Source organism: Temnothorax nylanderi, unplaced genomic scaffold, assembly GCF_030848795.1.
Source record: "Temnothorax nylanderi isolate EJ_2023f unplaced genomic scaffold, tnyl_v1.0 TNYL_tig0019_pilon, whole genome shotgun sequence".
In the NCBI taxonomy this organism is placed as follows: Eukaryota; Metazoa; Arthropoda; class Insecta; order Hymenoptera; family Formicidae; genus Temnothorax; species Temnothorax nylanderi.
In genome coordinates this window covers 396018-415576 of record NW_027249081.1, presented here as the reverse complement: position 1 = coordinate 415576, position 19559 = coordinate 396018, and the positions used below count along the sequence as shown (strand labels likewise).

Sequence of the window (19559 nt, the reverse complement as noted above, 5' to 3'; positions counted from 1 at the left end):
AGGTAACAAATTACACACAGAAGATGCTCTATCAGACGATGTTAAACTGTTATCAGTCTGCTCATGTTACCTGTCAGCAGGCTCTGTCGACAGAACACGAGCTTAATTTTGATGTGGGATTTTGATTTCAATTTAATTCAAATTTGCTGCCAATCTGCGCATGCTGCTAATTTTGTTTACTGGGTGCATATGTAGTCATGTAGTCACATTAAATTATGTGTTCTCATATGCAAATTAGAAGCCATTTCCACGCTGACCACATTGATTTAATTACATTCTGCATATCGTTAATTATGGAGAAATATTCGGATATAATTGATAATTGATCATTCTATTTCATTATTACTTATTGAATATTCAACACATTGCAGTAGCGTTAAATAGTAATTTAAATTAATAATGAAAAAATATATATTTGTAGCATGTAACAATTGTAAAATTAAAAGTTTTTTGAATACGTTATTGTTCGAAAAACAGTATTCTTTTTTAAACATATTTTTTAGACGTTTACGTTTAGAAAGTCGTTATTGTGTATTAATAATAAAAAATATTTTTACATGTTCGATAATAATGATTTAAGACGCGCGAAAGAGATTATATAATAACTTTCCGGATTTCATATTTTCTGTGTAAAAACAAGGTTATCAAAAATACAATTTATAACTCTAAAAATAATCTTTATTTTCTCATTAATAATATTCTTGCTATTTTTCGTAAATTATCCCGTTATCAGATAATTACTATTCCAATTTAATAAAAATAAAATAATTTCTGCGAAAAATTAATAATTCTAAAAAATATATAAGATATTAAGATAAAATATTGTTTGTAAAACATCATCCTTATGTGCGATTTTTATAGCTTAACCTAAGAAAATAAAACAGAATTACGAAATGTTTGATAAATACGACATTTGCCTTATCGTTTTTCGCTTTGCAAGAAATTATTTATATTCTCTTTCTTGCAGCTGTACTCCGGAGGACAATGCTCGATAGTGCCGTATTCAATCGCCTTCCGAAACTCTTCCATTGTCTTCTCATAGCTGAGCTCTGCAGGTAAGCTTCTGCGGAAATGCAAATTTTTCCTGACAATATTCGTTGTTTTGTTTTCGCAGTAACGTTGCACATTATTTCCATTTTCTAAGTATGGCTCTTCTTCAAAATAACGTTTAAAGTAAGATATATTAAATCACAATTATTTGATCAATTACTATGTCAATTTAATTTTAATGAAGGAAGGATTATTCCCGTATTAATAATAAGAGAATAATTATTTTATACGAGAATTATTATCTGATCATACCTAGATAATAAAAATAATTAACGAAAGAAAAGGAAGGTACATTCGAATATAAATATATATATATCTGAATAACCCAAGTATTATACAACTTCTGGTCTAGAAAGTGCCCAGCGTTTCTTGATAATGACAGTATGGTGTTTTTGAATACCATAAAAGTGCCGTTTTTATACCACAGGATATTTAATCCCAGTCTACAATAGGTATTTTAAGCCTTAAGAAATTGTTCAATCACAGTTGAGTTTGAGGAAAATTATTAACTGTGATTGGTCAATTTCTTAGGGCTTAGGGCTTAAAACACCTATTATTGTAGACTTAATTTATTCAAATGCCCTATTTTCTAGAATTTTTTCTTTAACATTTCGTATACGTACTGTGGTATCAACTTCATTGTTTGCAAGAGCATTTCTGCCGCGCCGAGATACTCTCTCGCGATGTGTGGCTCTTCGCAAGCTGCTCTGTACAAACAGGTGTCATCAATCAGATATCCAAGCGCTAATGCAAGCTCACCCTCCGACACGATATTTTCTGAAATTAGTAGAAACGATCATAAGTAAAAAAAGATTATGATCTTCGTGATTTTTTGCTGCGCATATTGGCCGAGCTTTTATTCCAGAGGATAGGGAGACATTGATATTGCATGCAATGTAGTCAATTATTGTTAATGCAATTATCATGATACAACAAAAAGCTTTGTTCGAATGAATATTAACGGTTTTATATTTCGAGATTACCATCCTCTAATTCACGTCCCTTGTAACCATGATGTCCTATATAGCCGGCACCAAACACAACCGCTTTAAGCACCAAAAGTAGCAGCAAGTTCGAGAGATTTAAATTCAGCACCTGCAACATCGCGATTACCTTTTAATATTATAGTTTTGGATAATTTAACATTTAGCGTTAAATGTCCTCGTAAGACGTAGCTTCTTTTTTAAATAAATAGCATACAAGTAAAATCCATCTTAAATTATTCGCAGAATACACCATTGTATTGCACATCTGCACTTCTAAACTTCAGTTTATTAAATACTCGTTTAAAAAATTATCTCAAATAAATAAAATAATACTGACACATTATTGCCAATTAAACAAATTATTGACACTATTATTGAAGAATTTTCCGTTTGTTCTCCAGCATTCAATTGTTTGGAAATGATCATAACGTCGGAATTCCTTATATAATAACATTTAATTTTTATTACCTGACTACTGGTCGTTGATCTTTGCATGAATTCCTTTGCGATCTCAGCCAACATGGATCCGGCATAATTTTTATCGTTAGTTCTTTTGTAAGAATCTCGAATGTCGGCAGTATGAGCGCACACGCCGTAGGTTACCAGTGCGACCAATGCAAGCACTCTCGCGTTAACTATCATCTTCTTTGTCGACGACACACGTGTAATCGACAAGACGTCTTTAACAGAAGATCGTAAATCTTAACAATCACTTAAATTGCGAATATCATTTTCGATTTGTTACGGAAAAGTATAGCAATATTTCTTGCGATATTTCTGTCTATTGTCTATTATATCTTATATATAGACTGATATCTTTAATTCTCGAGATATATATTTTGTCATTCACAAGTCGAAATACCAAGGAAAATAACGAACTTTTAACACGAACGCGTTTAAGGTCGAAGTAACGTTGCGACCTGCGTGGCAGCGTACTTTTATATTGTGGACGCGCACGTTGCTCTCCCGACAAAGCGTAAAGTCGCCCGGTTTATCCGCGTCCATCTGAGCACGAAGTCAGCAACTGTCATCTTCTGATTTTCTCCATTGTGACGGTAGACCACGCAATCGTTAATGACACTCATTAACCGCTCTCCAGGCTCTTCGTCGTACTCTCCGCGCGCACTTTCCTCGCGGGTTGACGGAAATAAGCGGTGAAAGCACATCACTCGCGCAAACTTTTACCCGAATAAAATACCCGACGGATGGAAATAGGCGATGCACCTGTGTAAATTCGTTCGAGTGTTTGATCTGCTCGACGGCCCCTTTGTTTCGGACAAACGTTATTGGACTCTTCTCGGGGAGAAAACTCACGCGATGCTGTTTCGCGGAAATATATTTTACAGCGTTCTCGCGAAACACCACTGTTACAAATTCTCAAAGTAAAAACATTGAAATGTTTGTTAAAATATCAAAAATTAAAAGCACCGCTCGCAATTGTTGATACATTTTTCCATCACGAAATTTCGGCGAATGTAGAACGACGAGACGTAAAATAGTGAGCAGGAGCGACGGAGCGATCCACCCCGAGGATCGTACACGTTGAAACTGCGAGTTATCGATCGAACATTTGCGACAGTAGAATTCGCGAGTTTCGTATATTCGGAACACCGTTTCGTTATATTCTCGAAACACCCCCACCGTGCCACCGTCTTTCCGTCGTAGATAGAATAATAGTTTGTCGAACTTGTAACGTGAACTGTTGCGCGTAATCACAGGGTCTATAGACTCTTTCATGAAATATGCACGCGGCGGTGTGGCACTTTGCTCTGGGTAATTCGTCCGTGGCGGATCAAGTTGCTTAAATATGCACCCGGCCGAGACCGGGCAGTCTGGACGGAAAAACAAGCCGGCGAAAAAACGAGGAAAATGTTTTCCCTCAAGTTTCCGCTGCATACTTAATGTGAGATCCGGCTCCTGCACGAGGCCTCATTAATAGTCACCGTTGCGCCCTGCTATTTTCGTTTCGTCACGTCTCATCCCCTCGTCTCTCTTCCTTTCCGTATAATACGCCTTCCACATCTCTTATTCATCGCGATCGCTTTCTGCGCACGTGCAGAAGTTGTAGAATTTGCATATTACGTCCTGAGGAAACGGTTTTTTTTTCCACGTGCAATGACACGCTTTAATACGAGATAAATATTACTTTGATCGCTTGATGGATTTATGTCATACCAGAATAGAATAAAAATTCAAGCTTTGCAGACCGCAAAACACAAATATGATGAAATGATTTTGTATTTATGTATATGCAACAATACACAATTGAACAAAAAAAAACACATTAATAGCATATTAATAAACAAGTATAAACATTCTATTTAAATTCTTTTACCCACGACTCTTTGCAAGAATTGAAAATTAAAGGAGCTGTAGAACAGGGAGGAGATATTTTAGTTTGTATTGCGTATTTGCACGTAATGTGATTGATAATGATTATTTGATTATTTGATAAATTATTTCTCTCCGTTTATACATTAAACTGATAAAATGAATTTTACGGTTCATGAAATGTGAAAGGTTTTTTAGATCTCGTTATCACACATTGATTATAATTAATAGAGTTTATTTAGTATTAATTTATCAGAGCATTCTTTTACAATCTGTTTCGAAAATATACATTCTCTCTCTGTCATAAATAATATAATTTTATTAAACAATTATCAGACGTAGCATGGATTATTACCGTTTCACTCAAAGCTATTCATTGCATAGATACATGACATGTAAGCCACCGATTTCTTAAGGACCTAGAATCGATATCGATTTTACATCCTTTGAACTTAAACTCTTTCGAATTAACACATTCTGCTATCAGTGCAATTATATATATAATTCTTTATTAGAAAAAACTATCAGGCATAAACAATTATTTTTTCACAAGATCAAAACAGTATTTAAATTTTTTATAATACAAATTAAGAATGTACGTACGTTTATATTTACATAAAAGAGAAGAATATATATATATATATATATAAGTATAAAATTAAAATAATTAAATATGTGATACATTGATTTAATATATAAATGTGAAATTAAATTTATTGATTAATTTATTGATCCAAAAAAAGGAAAAGAAGTAAAATCGATTTGATTGTAAGTTGTAACGATTTATGATTTCATACCTCGCTATAGAGCTCCCGGTTGAAAGAACAGAATCGGCCTGCGGTAATATATAATGGCGACCGAGCTCGACACATGATGATCGTTAGCAATCTCGCTTCGCGCGCTGACAAGTTGTACCAACTGCAGTCATATGCCGCGTATGCTATTTTCGTGCTCTGGAATGTCAGATTTAAAGAATCCCAAGGGAAGCATGAGTCGTAAAACCCGTAGCTAACGGCAAAATGTGAGAACGGTTACATTAAATATGGATATATTAATCAGAAGATGCATGATGAATCCTGTGGATGAGTCGGAAAACCCCACATATTAATTTTCCTTATAATAAAGCAATTTTCTTTCTTTCACATTGGACATTTAATTAGCATTTTGGATACGTGCGTTTAACACATATTATAAATTAAAAGCACGAAAGATCTAATTTATTATCTATTTGTTAAACACATAGTTTTTGATTTTTCAATTTATATTACACGCACAAACTGAAATTTATTAATAATAATAACTAAAGATCTCATGAGATTCTATATAATAATACTACAAAATAATGCATATTTTTGAGAACAATCGATCAATTAAATAATTACATAAGCCTCCATGACATTAAAGGTGTTTATCATAATTTTTATACATATATACAGGTTTGGAAGAAATAATTAACTAATTATTACATAAAAGAAAAAACATAAGTGTTACAAAAAGAAAAACACGTATTTCTCGCTTATTAACGCTTAAGGCATCATGCGTCATGCAGATTGCCTTAACACGAAAGCGTGTACCATAGTTAATGACTACACTATTCTGAAGTATAATCATTGTCGTAACGAAGCAAATAGGATCGCTTTCTAGGATAGTGTTCAGCACTAGAGAATTCTAATGTCTAATTCGTGAATTTATAATAAATTAACAACATATTTTATTGCTTGAAATAACAATATTATTCACCGATACAGAATAGATCTCATATTGTCATATTGTTCTTGGAAATATGATCTAAAATATATGTAATTTCGACAATATGATGCCGATATATCGAAATATCGGGATTTATGTCAATAAATTAATCAATAAGTTATTAGTGTACTATTATAGTTCATATATTGTTTATATTGTCTGAAAATTGAATCTTATTCTTAAAAATATGATGCAACATATTTAACGTAATTTCGGCAATGTGGTATCGATAAATCAAAACATCGGGATTTACGTCGATAAACAAATCAATAAGTTATCAGTTATCATATTGTATTTATCTGAAAATTGAATCTTATTCTTGGAAATATGATCCAAGACATACATAGTTTTGGCAATATTGATAGATCGAAGTATCGGATTTCAAATCAATAGATTAATCAATAAATTACCAGTTTATATTTGTCTGAAAATTGAATCTTGTTCTTGGAAATATGATCCAAATAATACGCAGTTTTGACAGTATTGGTATTGATATATCAAAATATCGGTTTTTAAATTAATAGATCAATCAATAAGTTCATATTTGTCTAAAAATTGAATGTTATTCTTGGAAATATGATCCAAGATATACGTAGTTTTGGCAATTTGGTATCGATATATAAAAATATCGGGATTTACATCAACAAATTAATCAATAAGTTATTAATGTTTATCGTATTACCTCGATAAGTAGTTTTTCACCGATGTAACAGTACAGGTACAATTGCACCAACACGTAAACCACATAGCACGACAGGAAAACGAATTTGAAGATGAATACTTTGTCCATTTCACCCATTATTGACTACAAAACAACGAGAAATTAACGACAGGCCGATTTATCTTCTTCTTCTTTTCTCTTTATTTATTTCAAAGAGATATAGACTATAGACTACGTTTACACGGCCCGATTTACGCCATTTACATCGATGTTATAACTTTAGCGTAAATCGAGCTGTGTAAACGTAGTCAATAGTTGCTTTCCATTTACATCAAAACTCAAATAATTCTCACTTGTGACGTTATAACTCAGTTAAATGCACGTTCTTTTTGCATACTGGCAAGTGAGATTCAACTGAGTTTTTATCCACAATCGATACCATGTGCTTTAATGAATCTAATAGACTCGAACATTAAAAGTGAGGCTATGGACCTGTATTATTATGCGATAGCTTTGTCACCAAAACAAGCAGGTAAATACAAAATGACATCTCTTACCTGAGTATAAAATACTCATAACTGAGTGACTCAGATCACTTGAGTGTAAATGGAAAGCAACTTATATCTGTCAATTTTTTGTAGCTCACCATAAACGCCTGCAAACACTGAAAACAAATTTGCATCGAGCATCCCAACATTTGCATCAAAAGCATCATGTTGAAAGAGTCTTCGATTGTTTCTGCAAATCTTATGAAAAAACGTCACTATCACAACAAACATTCCTTATAAAAATCTTTTTATAAATCACGTTTGTGCTTTCAACGATTTATTATGTCTTCGTACACGGAGATAATTTTCTCTTAAAATTTACCCTGAAATCATGGTAGTTATGGGACAACATGTACCACCAAGAATTTTATGCGAGCTATTCTGATTAATATCCACCATAATAAAAAATATTAATATCTATTACATTAAAATATAAAATATGTTTGATTAATTTTACTAAAATATATCTAGGAAATCTCAATAATTTTTCAAAATTTACCAATCTGCTTGGTAATTTTTATCACGTTGTTTGTAAAATGTCTTTTGTATATTTTAAAAATTCCTTGGTTGCCAAGTTGTCCCAAGTTTGTAGTGAATTTAAGGGTAAAATATAACAAAAAATTCTCTCCGTGTAGCATTTCTATAAAATCTCTTAAAATAATTTAATATTTGCTTATTGTGCTTTGCACATTGTGTATTTACTGAAGCAAAATATCAGAAATAAGATAATTATAGCCGAAAATTTCGAGCTCTAATCCCTCAATATATATCGCGAGATAAATAATCCCTCACTTTGATCCTTCTGCATTGCTTCTCGCTTGGTCGACCTCACCTGTTGAGATATTCGTGTTTTCTCACGATCCTTCCCAGCTTCGTCTGGAAATCCGCCTTTGTGTAGGTGCACAGATTTGTCAGCTCGCGACGCAGATTCGAAAGCTGGCCGCATACATGGAGCACTAAGGTGGCAATGAAAGTGTCCACTGCCGTGTAAGTAGTTGCCGCATACATAGTGCCCGCGAATTGGCCGAAAAGAGTCAATTCGTAAGAAGGACTCTTGGTCATGTTGTAAGGGAAGTACGCGCGAAAGAATAGTTGGCGACCGGTTTGTCGGATTACCACGTATCGAAATGCGACGTAGATTATCACTATGATGTGAACGAACACGGTGCTTCTTATCGACAGTTTCCTGGTGACGTTCGCTATGTCCAACATCGTCCTGCGGTCTCGTTTATCCACGGTCGCGCTCCAGTCCTTCGTCATGTATGACATAAGCGTCCTTAGGGCTTTTACAGAATGTTAATTGAAGAGATTTATGCCAATCTTACATATTATAAAACTGATTCCGCCGCGTAATCTTGACACAACTTCTCTGTTTCAATAATTTTATTATTTGCATCAATTATACGAAGTATGTTCGAAAAGATTTCGAATTTTGTCTTTATAATTTTTGGGGGTTTACTTACAACATATTCAATCTTCTCCTTCGAAATATGTTCTTTCTCGGTTGATACACCACTCCTAACGCCGTTTCCACTTCTGGAAGCAGTCCTGGCACGCGAACCCTTTCGGGATCACGCGTATAAGAGTCTGTCTACGAATTTTCCTTGACGTCTTCAAGTGTTGAATTCTTTCAACACTGGATTTCGTTTTGAAAAAAAAGTTTGCGAGAGCCAGGTTCAGAAAATGTCAGAAAAAGGCCTGCGAACTGTAGAAAGACAATTCATGGTTCCTTCACCACGATATAATACGCGCTCGTGTACGCATTGCTGCTGATTCATCATTTCTGCACCAAAACAAAGATAATATTGTGCTTCATCAGCCTTTCTACTCTCACGACCTGGCCCTCGCGGACCTTTTTTTTTCTAAAATTGAAATCCACGTTGAAAGACTGAAGATTTGACACAATTGAAAATATCAAGGAAAATTCGCAGACGGACTTGCGTGCGATCTCGAAAAATACGTACCAAGACTGCTTGCAGAAGTGGAAATGGCATTGAAAGTGGTGTATCAGCGAGAAGAAACATATTACAAAGGAGACAAAACTGAATAAATTGTAAGTAAACCCCCCAAAATTATAAAGACAAAGTTTGGAATCTTTTTGAACAGACCTCGTTATTATTCGTAAAAATTACTTCAGAGCTAGAGATGCACAAAATACGCTCTAACTACAAGTATGAAGCATGATATTTAATAAGTTATGATGTTTAAACGAATTAGTATTTGTGAGTTATTAGAACAAGTATATTTTATAAACATTTTAGTGATTATATTTATTTTTAGTATATTTATTGCAAAAAAAGAAAAGAAAATTACGACTGCTCGTGTGAGCTGAAAAACTCTGATTATATTTGTCTTCCTAGAAAATTTATAAAAATACTCCATACTTTTGCGATTTTACTGTTGAATCATTATGCGCGTTACATTGATAAAAAAAATGGAGACTAATATTTCTGTCGTATGAAAATTGACATAATGAATATTTACGTCCACCGTTAGACCAAAATATAATGGTCTTCAACAGCGAGATCGTAATCGTTATGTTTCCCATGGACAAGTTTTCTACCACCAAGTCAAAGTCGCCCCAGATGAACGGCAAATTGGCCGATTGCGGTGCACAGACGAAGCAGAACATCATTAGAACAGGGACTATCGCTTTGTAACTCGAAGCTTGACTGAGACTTCTATGTTCTGGCCAAATCCCCATAAACATCATTGTATAACGGTTCCATCCGTACGCGTACTCCAAATCTGCCTTTTTTAGACAAAGATAAAGCGAGAGAAAATTTCTTTCTTCTTTCCGCAATCATATGTGACATTTCATAAAACGCTTTTTTCATTACATTTTAATGAAGCATCACCGTTAGAAAGGAAAAAGTCACGTTAACATACTGTAAATGAAGTAACTCTTGTATTAAATAAAGTGAAACTAGCGAATATAAGAACGATAAGTAATTTAATGAATAATTTTCTTCAAGATACACTCTATTTCCCCGAGTAAACTTTAATAATCTAAAAACTAGAGAACACTAGCATTTTTATTTATTTCGCGGAATTCTTAAGCATTAAATATTTTATAAAAAGAATTATGAAGTATTTAGACTCAAAGAACTTAGAGAAATCTAAACCGACCTCGATTGACATCCCTTGAGGTTTACGCGACGACGATGTCAAAGTAACTGAAAGGACCCCATCTTTTACAAGCGCATGATGCGAGTCTTGACGACGCATGCTCTTCGAGAATATTGTATGTACTATAGGAAGCAAGCTATGCATAACAATACAGTTATCTCCCTCCCCCTCCCCCCCGATATATAATTGTACCTCAGTTATTATCAAATCGAAAGACTTAAGACATTATTAATATATTTAAACATTCTTTTTCAATACAATTCCTATAACATATAATTTTTTCTAATTTTAAACGCTGCGTGTAAAGATAACGATATCAATAAAAATAAGTAAAAATAAGTAAAAATAAGTAAAAATAAGTAATAATATAGATATTTATTATTAAGCAAATAAATTTTAGAAAGATTATTTTGTGTTTTTGAAAAGCACTTCCATTGCTGATTCAAAAAGTTGTTTCGGAATCTATTTAAATTGTTGTACAATATGCAATGATTCTTTCATATTTTTGGCAACTACCAAAAATAATGATTAAATTTAAATAAAATAGCATATAGGTATAGTATTGATATCGAGAGAACGAGCTACTCACTTGCAAAGGTTCCCTCTGTCGAAGAAGTTTGCAAGCGAATGGCAACGAAGAACATATGAGGCTCTCATGGTCACTAAATATATTCTTTAACTATCGATTGATGTTAAAAATAATATTAAACATATTTCGAGAAGTCATACATGTTGTTGTTGCATACATTATTATACATGTAAATGTCTATATTTTTTCTGGTATACATACTTTCACGAAGATTTATCTTCTTTTTTCCTGAAGAAATTAATAATCGCTTGTTAAGAAAGCAATATAGGTATTAAAATTTAGAAGAAATAAAAAGAAATAGCTATTGAAATTTTTATTAACACATTTATTATGCGATTTAATATTTTCTCTCATCCCTAATATTAATATCGATTAATATAGACATTAATAAAATGCTTTTGTTATTTATTTTAAAACATATCTATATAAATAAATAAGACAAAAACACTACAATATAATTCAAGAGACATTTTTTTGTCTGCAATTTATACGTTTTCGTTCTTTATTCAGCTGATTATTCGATTCCAATATGTAATCGATATGTAATCGATAAACATTTTTATCTCTGAAAAAGAAATTTTAGGCTAATCAAATTATACGATCTAATAATTAGAATTCTTCTAATGTGTCATCGCTATACGAGAAAGTGGATATAATTATACATATATAAATGAGTTCCTAAATCAATCTTCCGAAAGACCATGTATCAACATCACGTGCATGAAAACATGGAAGACATAACGATTATCAGATGACTCAGGCATTTTTTAATATCACTTGTTTCTCCACTTTTGTCGTCCAGTCGTCCAATATTTCAAGCGTCAAAGCGTGATTTTTTTAAATATACTTTGTCGTTTACGTTGTAACTCGTTTTATAAGGGAAATTTATGAGTGCATGAAATGTTGCGGTAATTAATTTCATTAATTAAAATGTTAAACACCGCGCCTCTCTCTCTCTCTTTGTTTAATACTAATTAACAAAAATTACTTATTTAGTCATTTTAATTAGCTTTTTAAAATTATCTCACGATTTGTTTAATCTTCTTATCTCAAAATCTAAAAAGAATCTGTCAATTCTTTTGAGCACACTTATAAAATATAATGCAAACAATTTGTTACATATTAAAAATGGAAGTTAAACACTGTATTCTCAGTGCCGCAAATGGGTATTGTATTACTTAATGATAACAGCTGTATAATTATTATAATCATAACATTTTAGTTATCATTAGTTATCCTTTTTGATCGGTTATAGTGAGTAATACTAGTAATGAGAAATAATCAAGTGAAGAGTTTTCACAATCCAGAATAAAATAAACATTTGACAGAAAAAAGTTCAGCACATACACATAACATATACATTTACGTATATATATATGTAATTGCGATTAATTGCGACATTTTCTATAGGTCAGATATTAAATAACTTACGCTTTATTATTATTCTTACCTTACTGAACATCTGTAAAGAAAATGTGCTGAATTTTCCAGCAGTTAAGCAAACAAGCGTCGTCGATCTGTATATGATAAATAGAAGTTTTTTCGCTCCCTTTCCATGACACCATTAAACCAGTTCTACTCGTACGCAGAGAATCCTATCTCAGTACTCTTAAATGGTATTAATTAATATTTAATACAGTGATACATCTAGATTCGTATAATAATTTTGATGTGCGGTTATAATTTTCTACAATAAATATATTTTTTCTCAATTTACTAATTAATAAAAAACACAACAGATTATTCTTTTAAAAAGATTTGAAAAATTTATTAATGATTTGAAATAATTGAATTTGAAATTTATTTCAATATTTAATAATTATCTACCGCAGTGACTGTTTTTAAGAGTGAACTTGTTTTACACGAGGCAATCTTGTGTTCTTTAGCAAAATGGATAAAAGTGGCTTAATAAAAACACTTGTTTCCACAAGCAATTATACAAACCATTGCAGTTCAAATGTTCATGTCTCTTTACGATTCGCTTCAGTTCACTCTTGAACTCCTCGGACGTTTTTATTCCGTTCGAATCGTTAGCGAGATTCTTGAGCCTCCCACGCAAGTTTTGGAATTGGCCGCAGGCGTAGAGTATTAGCATGGAAATGAAACTGTCGCTATCGGTGTAAGAAACCTAACCGTCGCGCTAAAAGCCGATAGAACCTGGCACACACAAATCAAGTAAAAAATCGGGCTACGGGTTGCGTCGAAGGGAAAATAGGCCGTATAAGGTAAAAGACCAGCTCGATCACTACGTGAAAACCTGAGGATCATCGAGATCCTTAGAATAATGTAACTGGTCACCATAGTCTGCGTCAGTATTGTGCACCAAATGGTCTCCTATATCTCTTTCTCACAAGTTTCGCGCTCTTCAGGATAATCGTTCTTTTCTTCAGACGTTTTTGGCATATACAAATCCTGGTAAAAGAAGTTAACCAACGCCTTCAAAGCTTCGAGCAAATATTGTATTTTGGATTTTTGAATGGAAATTTATTCAAGCAGAATCAATTATTTTATCACTATAGATATTACACTGACAATTTGGCGATTAGAACACGTTTATTAGAATGAAATTTTTGTTTACGAAACGACTATAAAAGATAATTATAATTAAGGATATAGATAAGAAGAAAAATGATTTTACTGCCATGATGTCGCTGTTTCATAAAAATAAAAGTTATAGGTAATTGATAAATGCGTAATATTCGTAAAAATCGAGGCTTTAACATGTTCAATTTGTAAGAGATAATGCGATTGATCAAGAAGTTATTTTTCGCTGTTTCTATCATTCTTTAGGTACGTTTTGTACCTTTTCTTTGAAGCCGAATTGTGAATGCTTTCATGAAAGCATTCGCGATCGGGATATTGGCAGTCGCCAGATTTTCGGTTATTATATTCACGTTATCCCAAATAAATATCAGATTTACCCCGATTGTGGTATATACATAAAACCCAGCATGAAGAAACTGTCGTAAAACGACACTGGGAGAGTCCACTCTTTTGTTTAGGATTTTGTAGTGAATCGGGCCAGGTATCGACGAGGTTCAAATTGAATCAATTCCATCCAACCGCGAAATTCAAGTCTATGCAAATTGAATTTTGCATCAAAAATCAACGAAGGAAGAAATTAATTCGATCATTATTCGATATTGTCAATGTACTGAAATTACATGGAAAAAGTATCGATGCAATTTTGTAAAATAATTTTGCTTCTAAAGTTTATAATTACAAAATAGAACACATATATGTTTCTTAATTATTTTAAACTCTCAGCAAGTTGCACCATATTTCGCAAATTACGTGATGATTCTTTATAAACAACTTTGCACTTTCTTCTCTAGCATTATAGACTTAGATATGAGCATCTCTGGATGACGATTTTGTAGTAATTCACTCGAACGCATGAACGTCGCTATCCCTGCGTACCTCAATCATCCGTCGATATTTAACGCATGTCGATGATACAACGACTGAAACATTTTTGCGGTCAACTTTTTCCCATCTCTTCTCTCAGGATCGCGTATGCTCTGACGCGAAAAATTATCTGTCCTTCGTACAAAAGACTCTAGTCAAGCCAGAGAAAGTTGCTATTTCGTATCGAACACCTGGCGACATTTCCAAGTCGATTTATGTCAAAAATCTATTGTAACTTGTTGATAAAATATGTAAGTTCTAGTTATCATGAACTGTTAGTATGTTTGATAAGCAAGAATGATTACTTAATTGTTTCACAGAGGCACGTATTATTGCAAAAACAATAAAATTGACAATTTTCATCCTCTAAACATATAATTTGAGAATTTTAAGTTCTTATGATTAATTGCTGTACGGAGGCAAGTAAATAATTAAACTAATAATTGAATGATAGTTTGATATGCTGCGCAAAAATTTATATTTTTCCAATTCGAAAATTGGATGTTACAGGCAGTGCATATAAACTGTTTATTCCATTATTCAAAAATCGCTATCGTAGTTAATTATATAAAATTAATTCGTTATCATACTTCCAGTATCATTTTCTCTAGTCTTTCATTGTTAGCAACACAGATAAGTATCCCATTGATGTTTTCAGAGCCTGAACAGTACAAAATGCAGACAAAATTTTTAGTTTTATATAATCATGATGGATGTCACCAACATACGTAATAAAAATGTACTATATATTATAAAATAGAAAAATAAAAAATAATTTAATCCTATTTAATTATTCCAAAAAGGGATTTTTTTATATAAACACTAACACAGACATTAGTCGCGTATAGACAAAGTGACATATTTTTTTCTCCTAAATATATCTTACCATTCCGAACATCTGTAACGAAAAGATTCCGAATTTTCCAGCTGTCAACTTAAGTGGTACCGTAGATCGATGTATAATGAACATTAAGTCCTTTGCGTCTTTTGGCGGTATATCGTACCATTTGCATTCAAACACTCCGTACGCTATTTTGGTGCTCTAAAAATTTCAAAATTTTGCACAGATTTTCTTTTCGTACAGGGAGTCGATCATGAATCTGTCGAGAACATTTTTACCTTCCACTTTCCACTGCGAAGAATTTCACATTAATAATAATTTATTACATAAAAAAGTGAAAAGAAATTGCCTTTTGTATAGTGCGTATTTAATGATTTACTAGTTCCTACACGATACAACACGAAAGCATATATTATGTTTTGTGAAAGTACCATTGACTTAACTGTTTTAATAAATATTATCTCATAAATATTATCTAAATGTTATCTCTCTAACATGTATTCTCGACACATGAAATATTTTACGTAAACCTTTTCACATAAATTTTTAACCAACGATTTGGTTAAAACGTGAAAAAATAGCATAATGTTGCATACGTACTATCGAAAAAAGTATTGTTTAAAATAGTATAGGTATATAGATAACATATTCATCTAATAATTTTCATCTCATTTAGTTTGGTTACATGGCTTTTAAAATTGTATCTTTCGTGTGAGATCAGGACAAATACAAAGAAAAGTGACATAAATATAATAAACAACTTATAAATATTATAACAAAATGAGTTTATATAATATTATAATGAATAATATTAATACTATATACCTATATAATTCTTAAATCTTCTTTTTGAAATATTAAATGGATTTTAAGTGTTATGCAAATTTTTCATGTTATACGTAGCTTATTATTTTTATTTTTGTTCTTCTCGTTGAAAGTAACCTATCATGTAACAGCCATTTTGAACGACTCAAAGTAAAATTTTCATTTTTTACAAATTTAATGAAATTTTTTACTTCTCACAATATCACGTTTTCATGTAAGGAGAAAAGATTCATGATCGACACCCAGATCGCGTCAATATGTAATATATTTTACCTCCGTCATAAGTCTTTCAGCTGAGTAGCAGTATATATACATATTCGTCAGCACAAGGGCGATGTAAAACGAAAGAAAAATTACTCTGACAACAGGTACTTTCAAAGTATCTGTTATTATCTGAAAAAAATACATTTCAATTGTTGATAAAACAATGCGCAGTGCAAATCTAACGCAACGTATTATGTTATTATATGTATAATAAGAAAAGTATAATTAGAAATGTAATATTGCATAATATAATATATAATATAATATATTTATAATTATAATTTAGTTCTTTATAAAATACGCAGGAAGAAAAATATAAATGATCCCACTTACCGTGAAAACCTGAAAAGTTATAAAACACATCTGAAAAGTAGCGGCAAACACGTGTACAAATAACACTGAGCTGTAGCAGCCGTCGATTGTCTTAGCGTTCCTTGAAAATTAGTACAAATTCGTTATGTGTTTAACGACTTATTACTTGAATATTAATGTATAAATCTTAAAGAAGATTTAGCTTAGAATTTCTATTTTAAATCTATTATAGAGTTTATGATTCAATTTGATTCATTGAGTCAATGATTTATATTTTTTATATTGTCCATTTCCTTTTTGTGTCGTTTTGTTCATTTTTAAGTTCAATAGTTTCAAATTTTCTGTTGCTGCTTAAAAGCAGGATACATTTTCAAAAAGAAAAAATTAACCTACAAATATTTTTATATAATTATGTTGTATATATTTCTTCTTAATTTCTTATCATATGAAAGAGAGAGAAAGTAGGACTTTATTTTCAAATTTATCTAAAAAATAATCTGTTATCAAAGAATGCTTAAATTCATTACACTACCAAGTAAATAGTGCGAAAATTCTTCGACGTACCTGATGAGATGCTCGTGTCGTACAACGATCGCAATTAAACCTTCTCTAAATCTCGACGAAGATATAGATTTACTGGCTAATTCGTTAACCAGATTGTCAAGTGTCGTCCGCAAATTTATCAGTTGCGCGCACACATGTAGCACGAGTATCGAGACAAAGCTGTCGACGGAGTAGTTAGCGAGAACTGAATATGTGCCGCCGGATAGTTGAATAAAATAGAGGATTTCGTAAATCGGACTTCTTTGGATATTTTCGAGCCGATAAACGAGATTCCGTCGAGGTTGGTGTATAGTTTTAAAGAATCTTATCAAATGGAAAGAAAGGTAAAATATAATCGTGCCCACTGCGGCCATGCAACATCTGAAGGATAAGCTTCTGCCACGTCTCGCAATCTTCAACATGGTATTTCGTTCCCAATGGTTCGTCGAAGTCATCCAATCGGACATGATCGATGCCACCAGCGGCCGCAGTGCTTCGAATACAACGTATCAATGTACCGAAAATTAAAGCAAACAAATTTCTTTATAGAAAGACTATCGAATCCGATCATTTTGTGCTTAAGTAAGGGAGATATAACTTTGACATTTCATATATCATGGACGATACAAATAAATCTACACAATATTCATATTGTCGCGAAAAGTAAACTCACTTTCGCCGTGATACCAGGTAACGACCAATTTGCATGCTGCCAAGAAACTGAAATTCGCGGAGGCAAAATTTTCCACCATCCGAGACACGTCACCCCAAGCGCGGATCACATTCATCATTTGAGGCGCGGATACGTACAGGAACACAGTACACGTAACAATAATGAATCTTATGCTTGGCCGACGAAACTCACTCAAAGGGATATCGGGATCGGGCCATATGCCAAACAACCACAGCCATTTGCGACTCAGAGTAAACGCGTAATTCAAATCTAATAAAATCAAATTTTAGAACAAATATCATTGTTTAATGTTAACTTAGAATAGATATTAACTCGTTATGTTGCTTTCTAACATCTTTTGATAAAAGTATTTACTCTTATTAGCTAATTTAGAAGTTATTTAACTTTTTGTATCCACTATAGTATTGTAGCACTCATAGAAGAGAGAGAGAGAGAGGATTCACACTTCATTTATATTATTTCTTGTATAATTTGTAATAGATAATATAATTGTAGAATGTATGTAGCTAACACTTCTCTAGACTTATGAACATAGCAACGAATATTAAAACGATAAATAATGGGCAAACTGGACAAATAATACATATGATTTTACAAACAAAAAACGATTTATGCGCAACTATTTGCTTTATGCACCATGATTAACTTCACCACTCAAAAACACTAAATTTATATGTCGAAAACGAAACGTAACAACGTATAAAGTTTTATTCATATTCTCGCAAGCTTTTATGGACCAAAATTCTAAACTTTTATAAGAGGTCTATATATAGACTCTTTGCAAAAAACTATGATTCTTTTTTGCGAGTTTTTGCAACAAATTATTAAAATATTCTTTTTGTTAATAAGCAACCGTTAGTTTCGAAAAGTTTGTGCTTACTTTCTTATTAAATACGTTTAATAACATATTTCATGCCAAACTGGATATAAGTTACTTCAAAAGAAGAAATATTTTTTATAATGTTAATAAAATAAAAATAAAATAATATGCGATAGAGCAGTATAATGAGAATAAAATTAAGAAAATATTGAAAACTAAACATAATTATTAATAATAATATCATTCATACATTAAATAAATTATTTGGTAATACAAGCTTTTCATTAACTTGTTACCACACAAATAGTAATTTAATAATAACTAAACTTTTCGAAAGTTTTAAAATTATAACCAGAACGAAAAGTTTTTATTAATGCGTGTACTATTGAAAACTTGATTTTTATATGCTGTACTATGTTACACAACTATTTTGTACAATGAGATTATAATTTTAAAGAATATCACAGTTGCAAACATTTTTGCTATTTCTCTTTCAAGATATATTCTACCTTTATTGACATTCATTGGTGTTCACGGCGCGAAAAGTATCGTTTAACTGAATCGTTCTTCACGATTGTACCAAACCATTGTGAGTTTGCGCTTGCTCAGTGTACAAAGGATTCAACCGCTATCTGTGAGTATCTTCATAAACCCTTTTGTGTATAGTAATCCGTGGTAACACGAGTAGCATGTACATTACTGATAATAGTCGAATGTTATAAATGTTTTTTTTTAATATTATCTGTTTGATTAAAAAGTTAAGTTATGACGTTGCCAAAAAGTCGTAAATAATTCATTTTGTTGCACAA

The 19559-nt window shown here is 32.1% G+C and overlaps 3 protein-coding genes and 1 pseudogene across 3 annotated transcripts; all 4 read right to left on the bottom strand.

Annotated features, from left to right (window-relative positions):
* Positions 1 to 218: 218 nt before the first annotated feature.
* LOC139768958 (uncharacterized) lies at positions 219 to 4199 on the bottom strand. Its single transcript, XM_071699635.1, has 4 exons — positions 2505 to 4199; positions 2034 to 2145; positions 1674 to 1827; positions 219 to 1063 (listed from the first exon to the last, which is right to left on the bottom strand). The coding sequence occupies exons 1-4, from the start codon at positions 2676 to 2678 to the stop codon at positions 919 to 921; spliced, it is 585 nt and encodes a 194-aa protein (XP_071555736.1). The 5' UTR covers positions 2679 to 4199; the 3' UTR covers positions 219 to 918.
* Positions 4200 to 4377: 178 nt separating this feature from the next.
* On the bottom strand, positions 4378 to 10553 carry LOC139768942 (odorant receptor 13a-like). The gene is made up of 7 exons (XM_071699611.1): positions 10455 to 10553; positions 9810 to 10077; positions 8158 to 8608; positions 7424 to 7523; positions 6799 to 6921; positions 5165 to 5320; positions 4378 to 4786 (listed from the first exon to the last, which is right to left on the bottom strand). The coding sequence occupies exons 1-7, from the start codon at positions 10551 to 10553 to the stop codon at positions 4727 to 4729; spliced, it is 1257 nt and encodes a 418-aa protein (XP_071555712.1). The 3' UTR covers positions 4378 to 4726.
* A 2372-nt stretch (positions 10554 to 12925) lies between these two features.
* On the bottom strand, positions 12926 to 14402 carry LOC139768894 (odorant receptor 13a-like; annotated as a pseudogene).
* A 564-nt stretch (positions 14403 to 14966) lies between these two features.
* LOC139768903 (odorant receptor 4-like) lies at positions 14967 to 19275 on the bottom strand. The gene is made up of 7 exons (XM_071699547.1): positions 19260 to 19275; positions 17910 to 18179; positions 17258 to 17729; positions 16715 to 16814; positions 16391 to 16510; positions 15338 to 15493; positions 14967 to 15112 (listed from the first exon to the last, which is right to left on the bottom strand). The coding sequence occupies exons 1-7, from the start codon at positions 19273 to 19275 to the stop codon at positions 15059 to 15061; spliced, it is 1188 nt and encodes a 395-aa protein (XP_071555648.1). The 3' UTR covers positions 14967 to 15058.
* Between the last annotated feature and the right edge of the window lie 284 nt (positions 19276 to 19559).

What these genes read in the sequence shown, in the direction of transcription:
- LOC139768942 (XM_071699611.1), bottom strand. Translation starts at nt 10,553, where the DNA reads ATGCGTCGTCAAGACTCGCATCATGCGCTTGTAAAAGATGGGGTCCTT. An exon ending in ATTTTGGTCTAACGGTGGAC is followed by an intron (nt 8,609 to 9,809) that starts GTAAATATTCAT and finishes ATTCTGTAAAAG; the next exon opens with CCCTAAGGACGCTTATGTCA. An exon ending in ACCGGGAGCTCTATAGCGAG is followed by an intron (nt 4,787 to 5,164) that starts GTATGAAATCAT and finishes TATCGATTCTAG; the next exon opens with GTCCTTAAGAAATCGGTGGC.
- LOC139768958 (XM_071699635.1), bottom strand. Translation starts at nt 2,678, where the DNA reads ATGATAGTTAACGCGAGAGTGCTTGCATTGGTCGCACTGGTAACCTAC. An exon ending in GGGACGTGAATTAGAGGATG is followed by an intron (nt 1,828 to 2,033) that starts GTAATCTCGAAA and finishes TACTAATTTCAG; the next exon opens with AAAATATCGTGTCGGAGGGT. An exon ending in ACAATGAAGTTGATACCACA is followed by an intron (nt 1,064 to 1,673) that starts GTACGTATACGA and finishes GCATTTCCGCAG; the next exon opens with AAGCTTACCTGCAGAGCTCA.
- LOC139768903 (XM_071699547.1), bottom strand. An exon ending in CTGAAAGACTTATGACGGAG is followed by an intron (nt 15,494 to 16,390) that starts GTAAAATATATT and finishes TGAAATTTTTAG; the next exon opens with AGCACCAAAATAGCGTACGG. An exon ending in CGTTACAGATGTTCGGAATG is followed by an intron (nt 15,113 to 15,337) that starts GTAAGATATATT and finishes TGTACTGTTCAG; the next exon opens with GCTCTGAAAACATCAATGGG.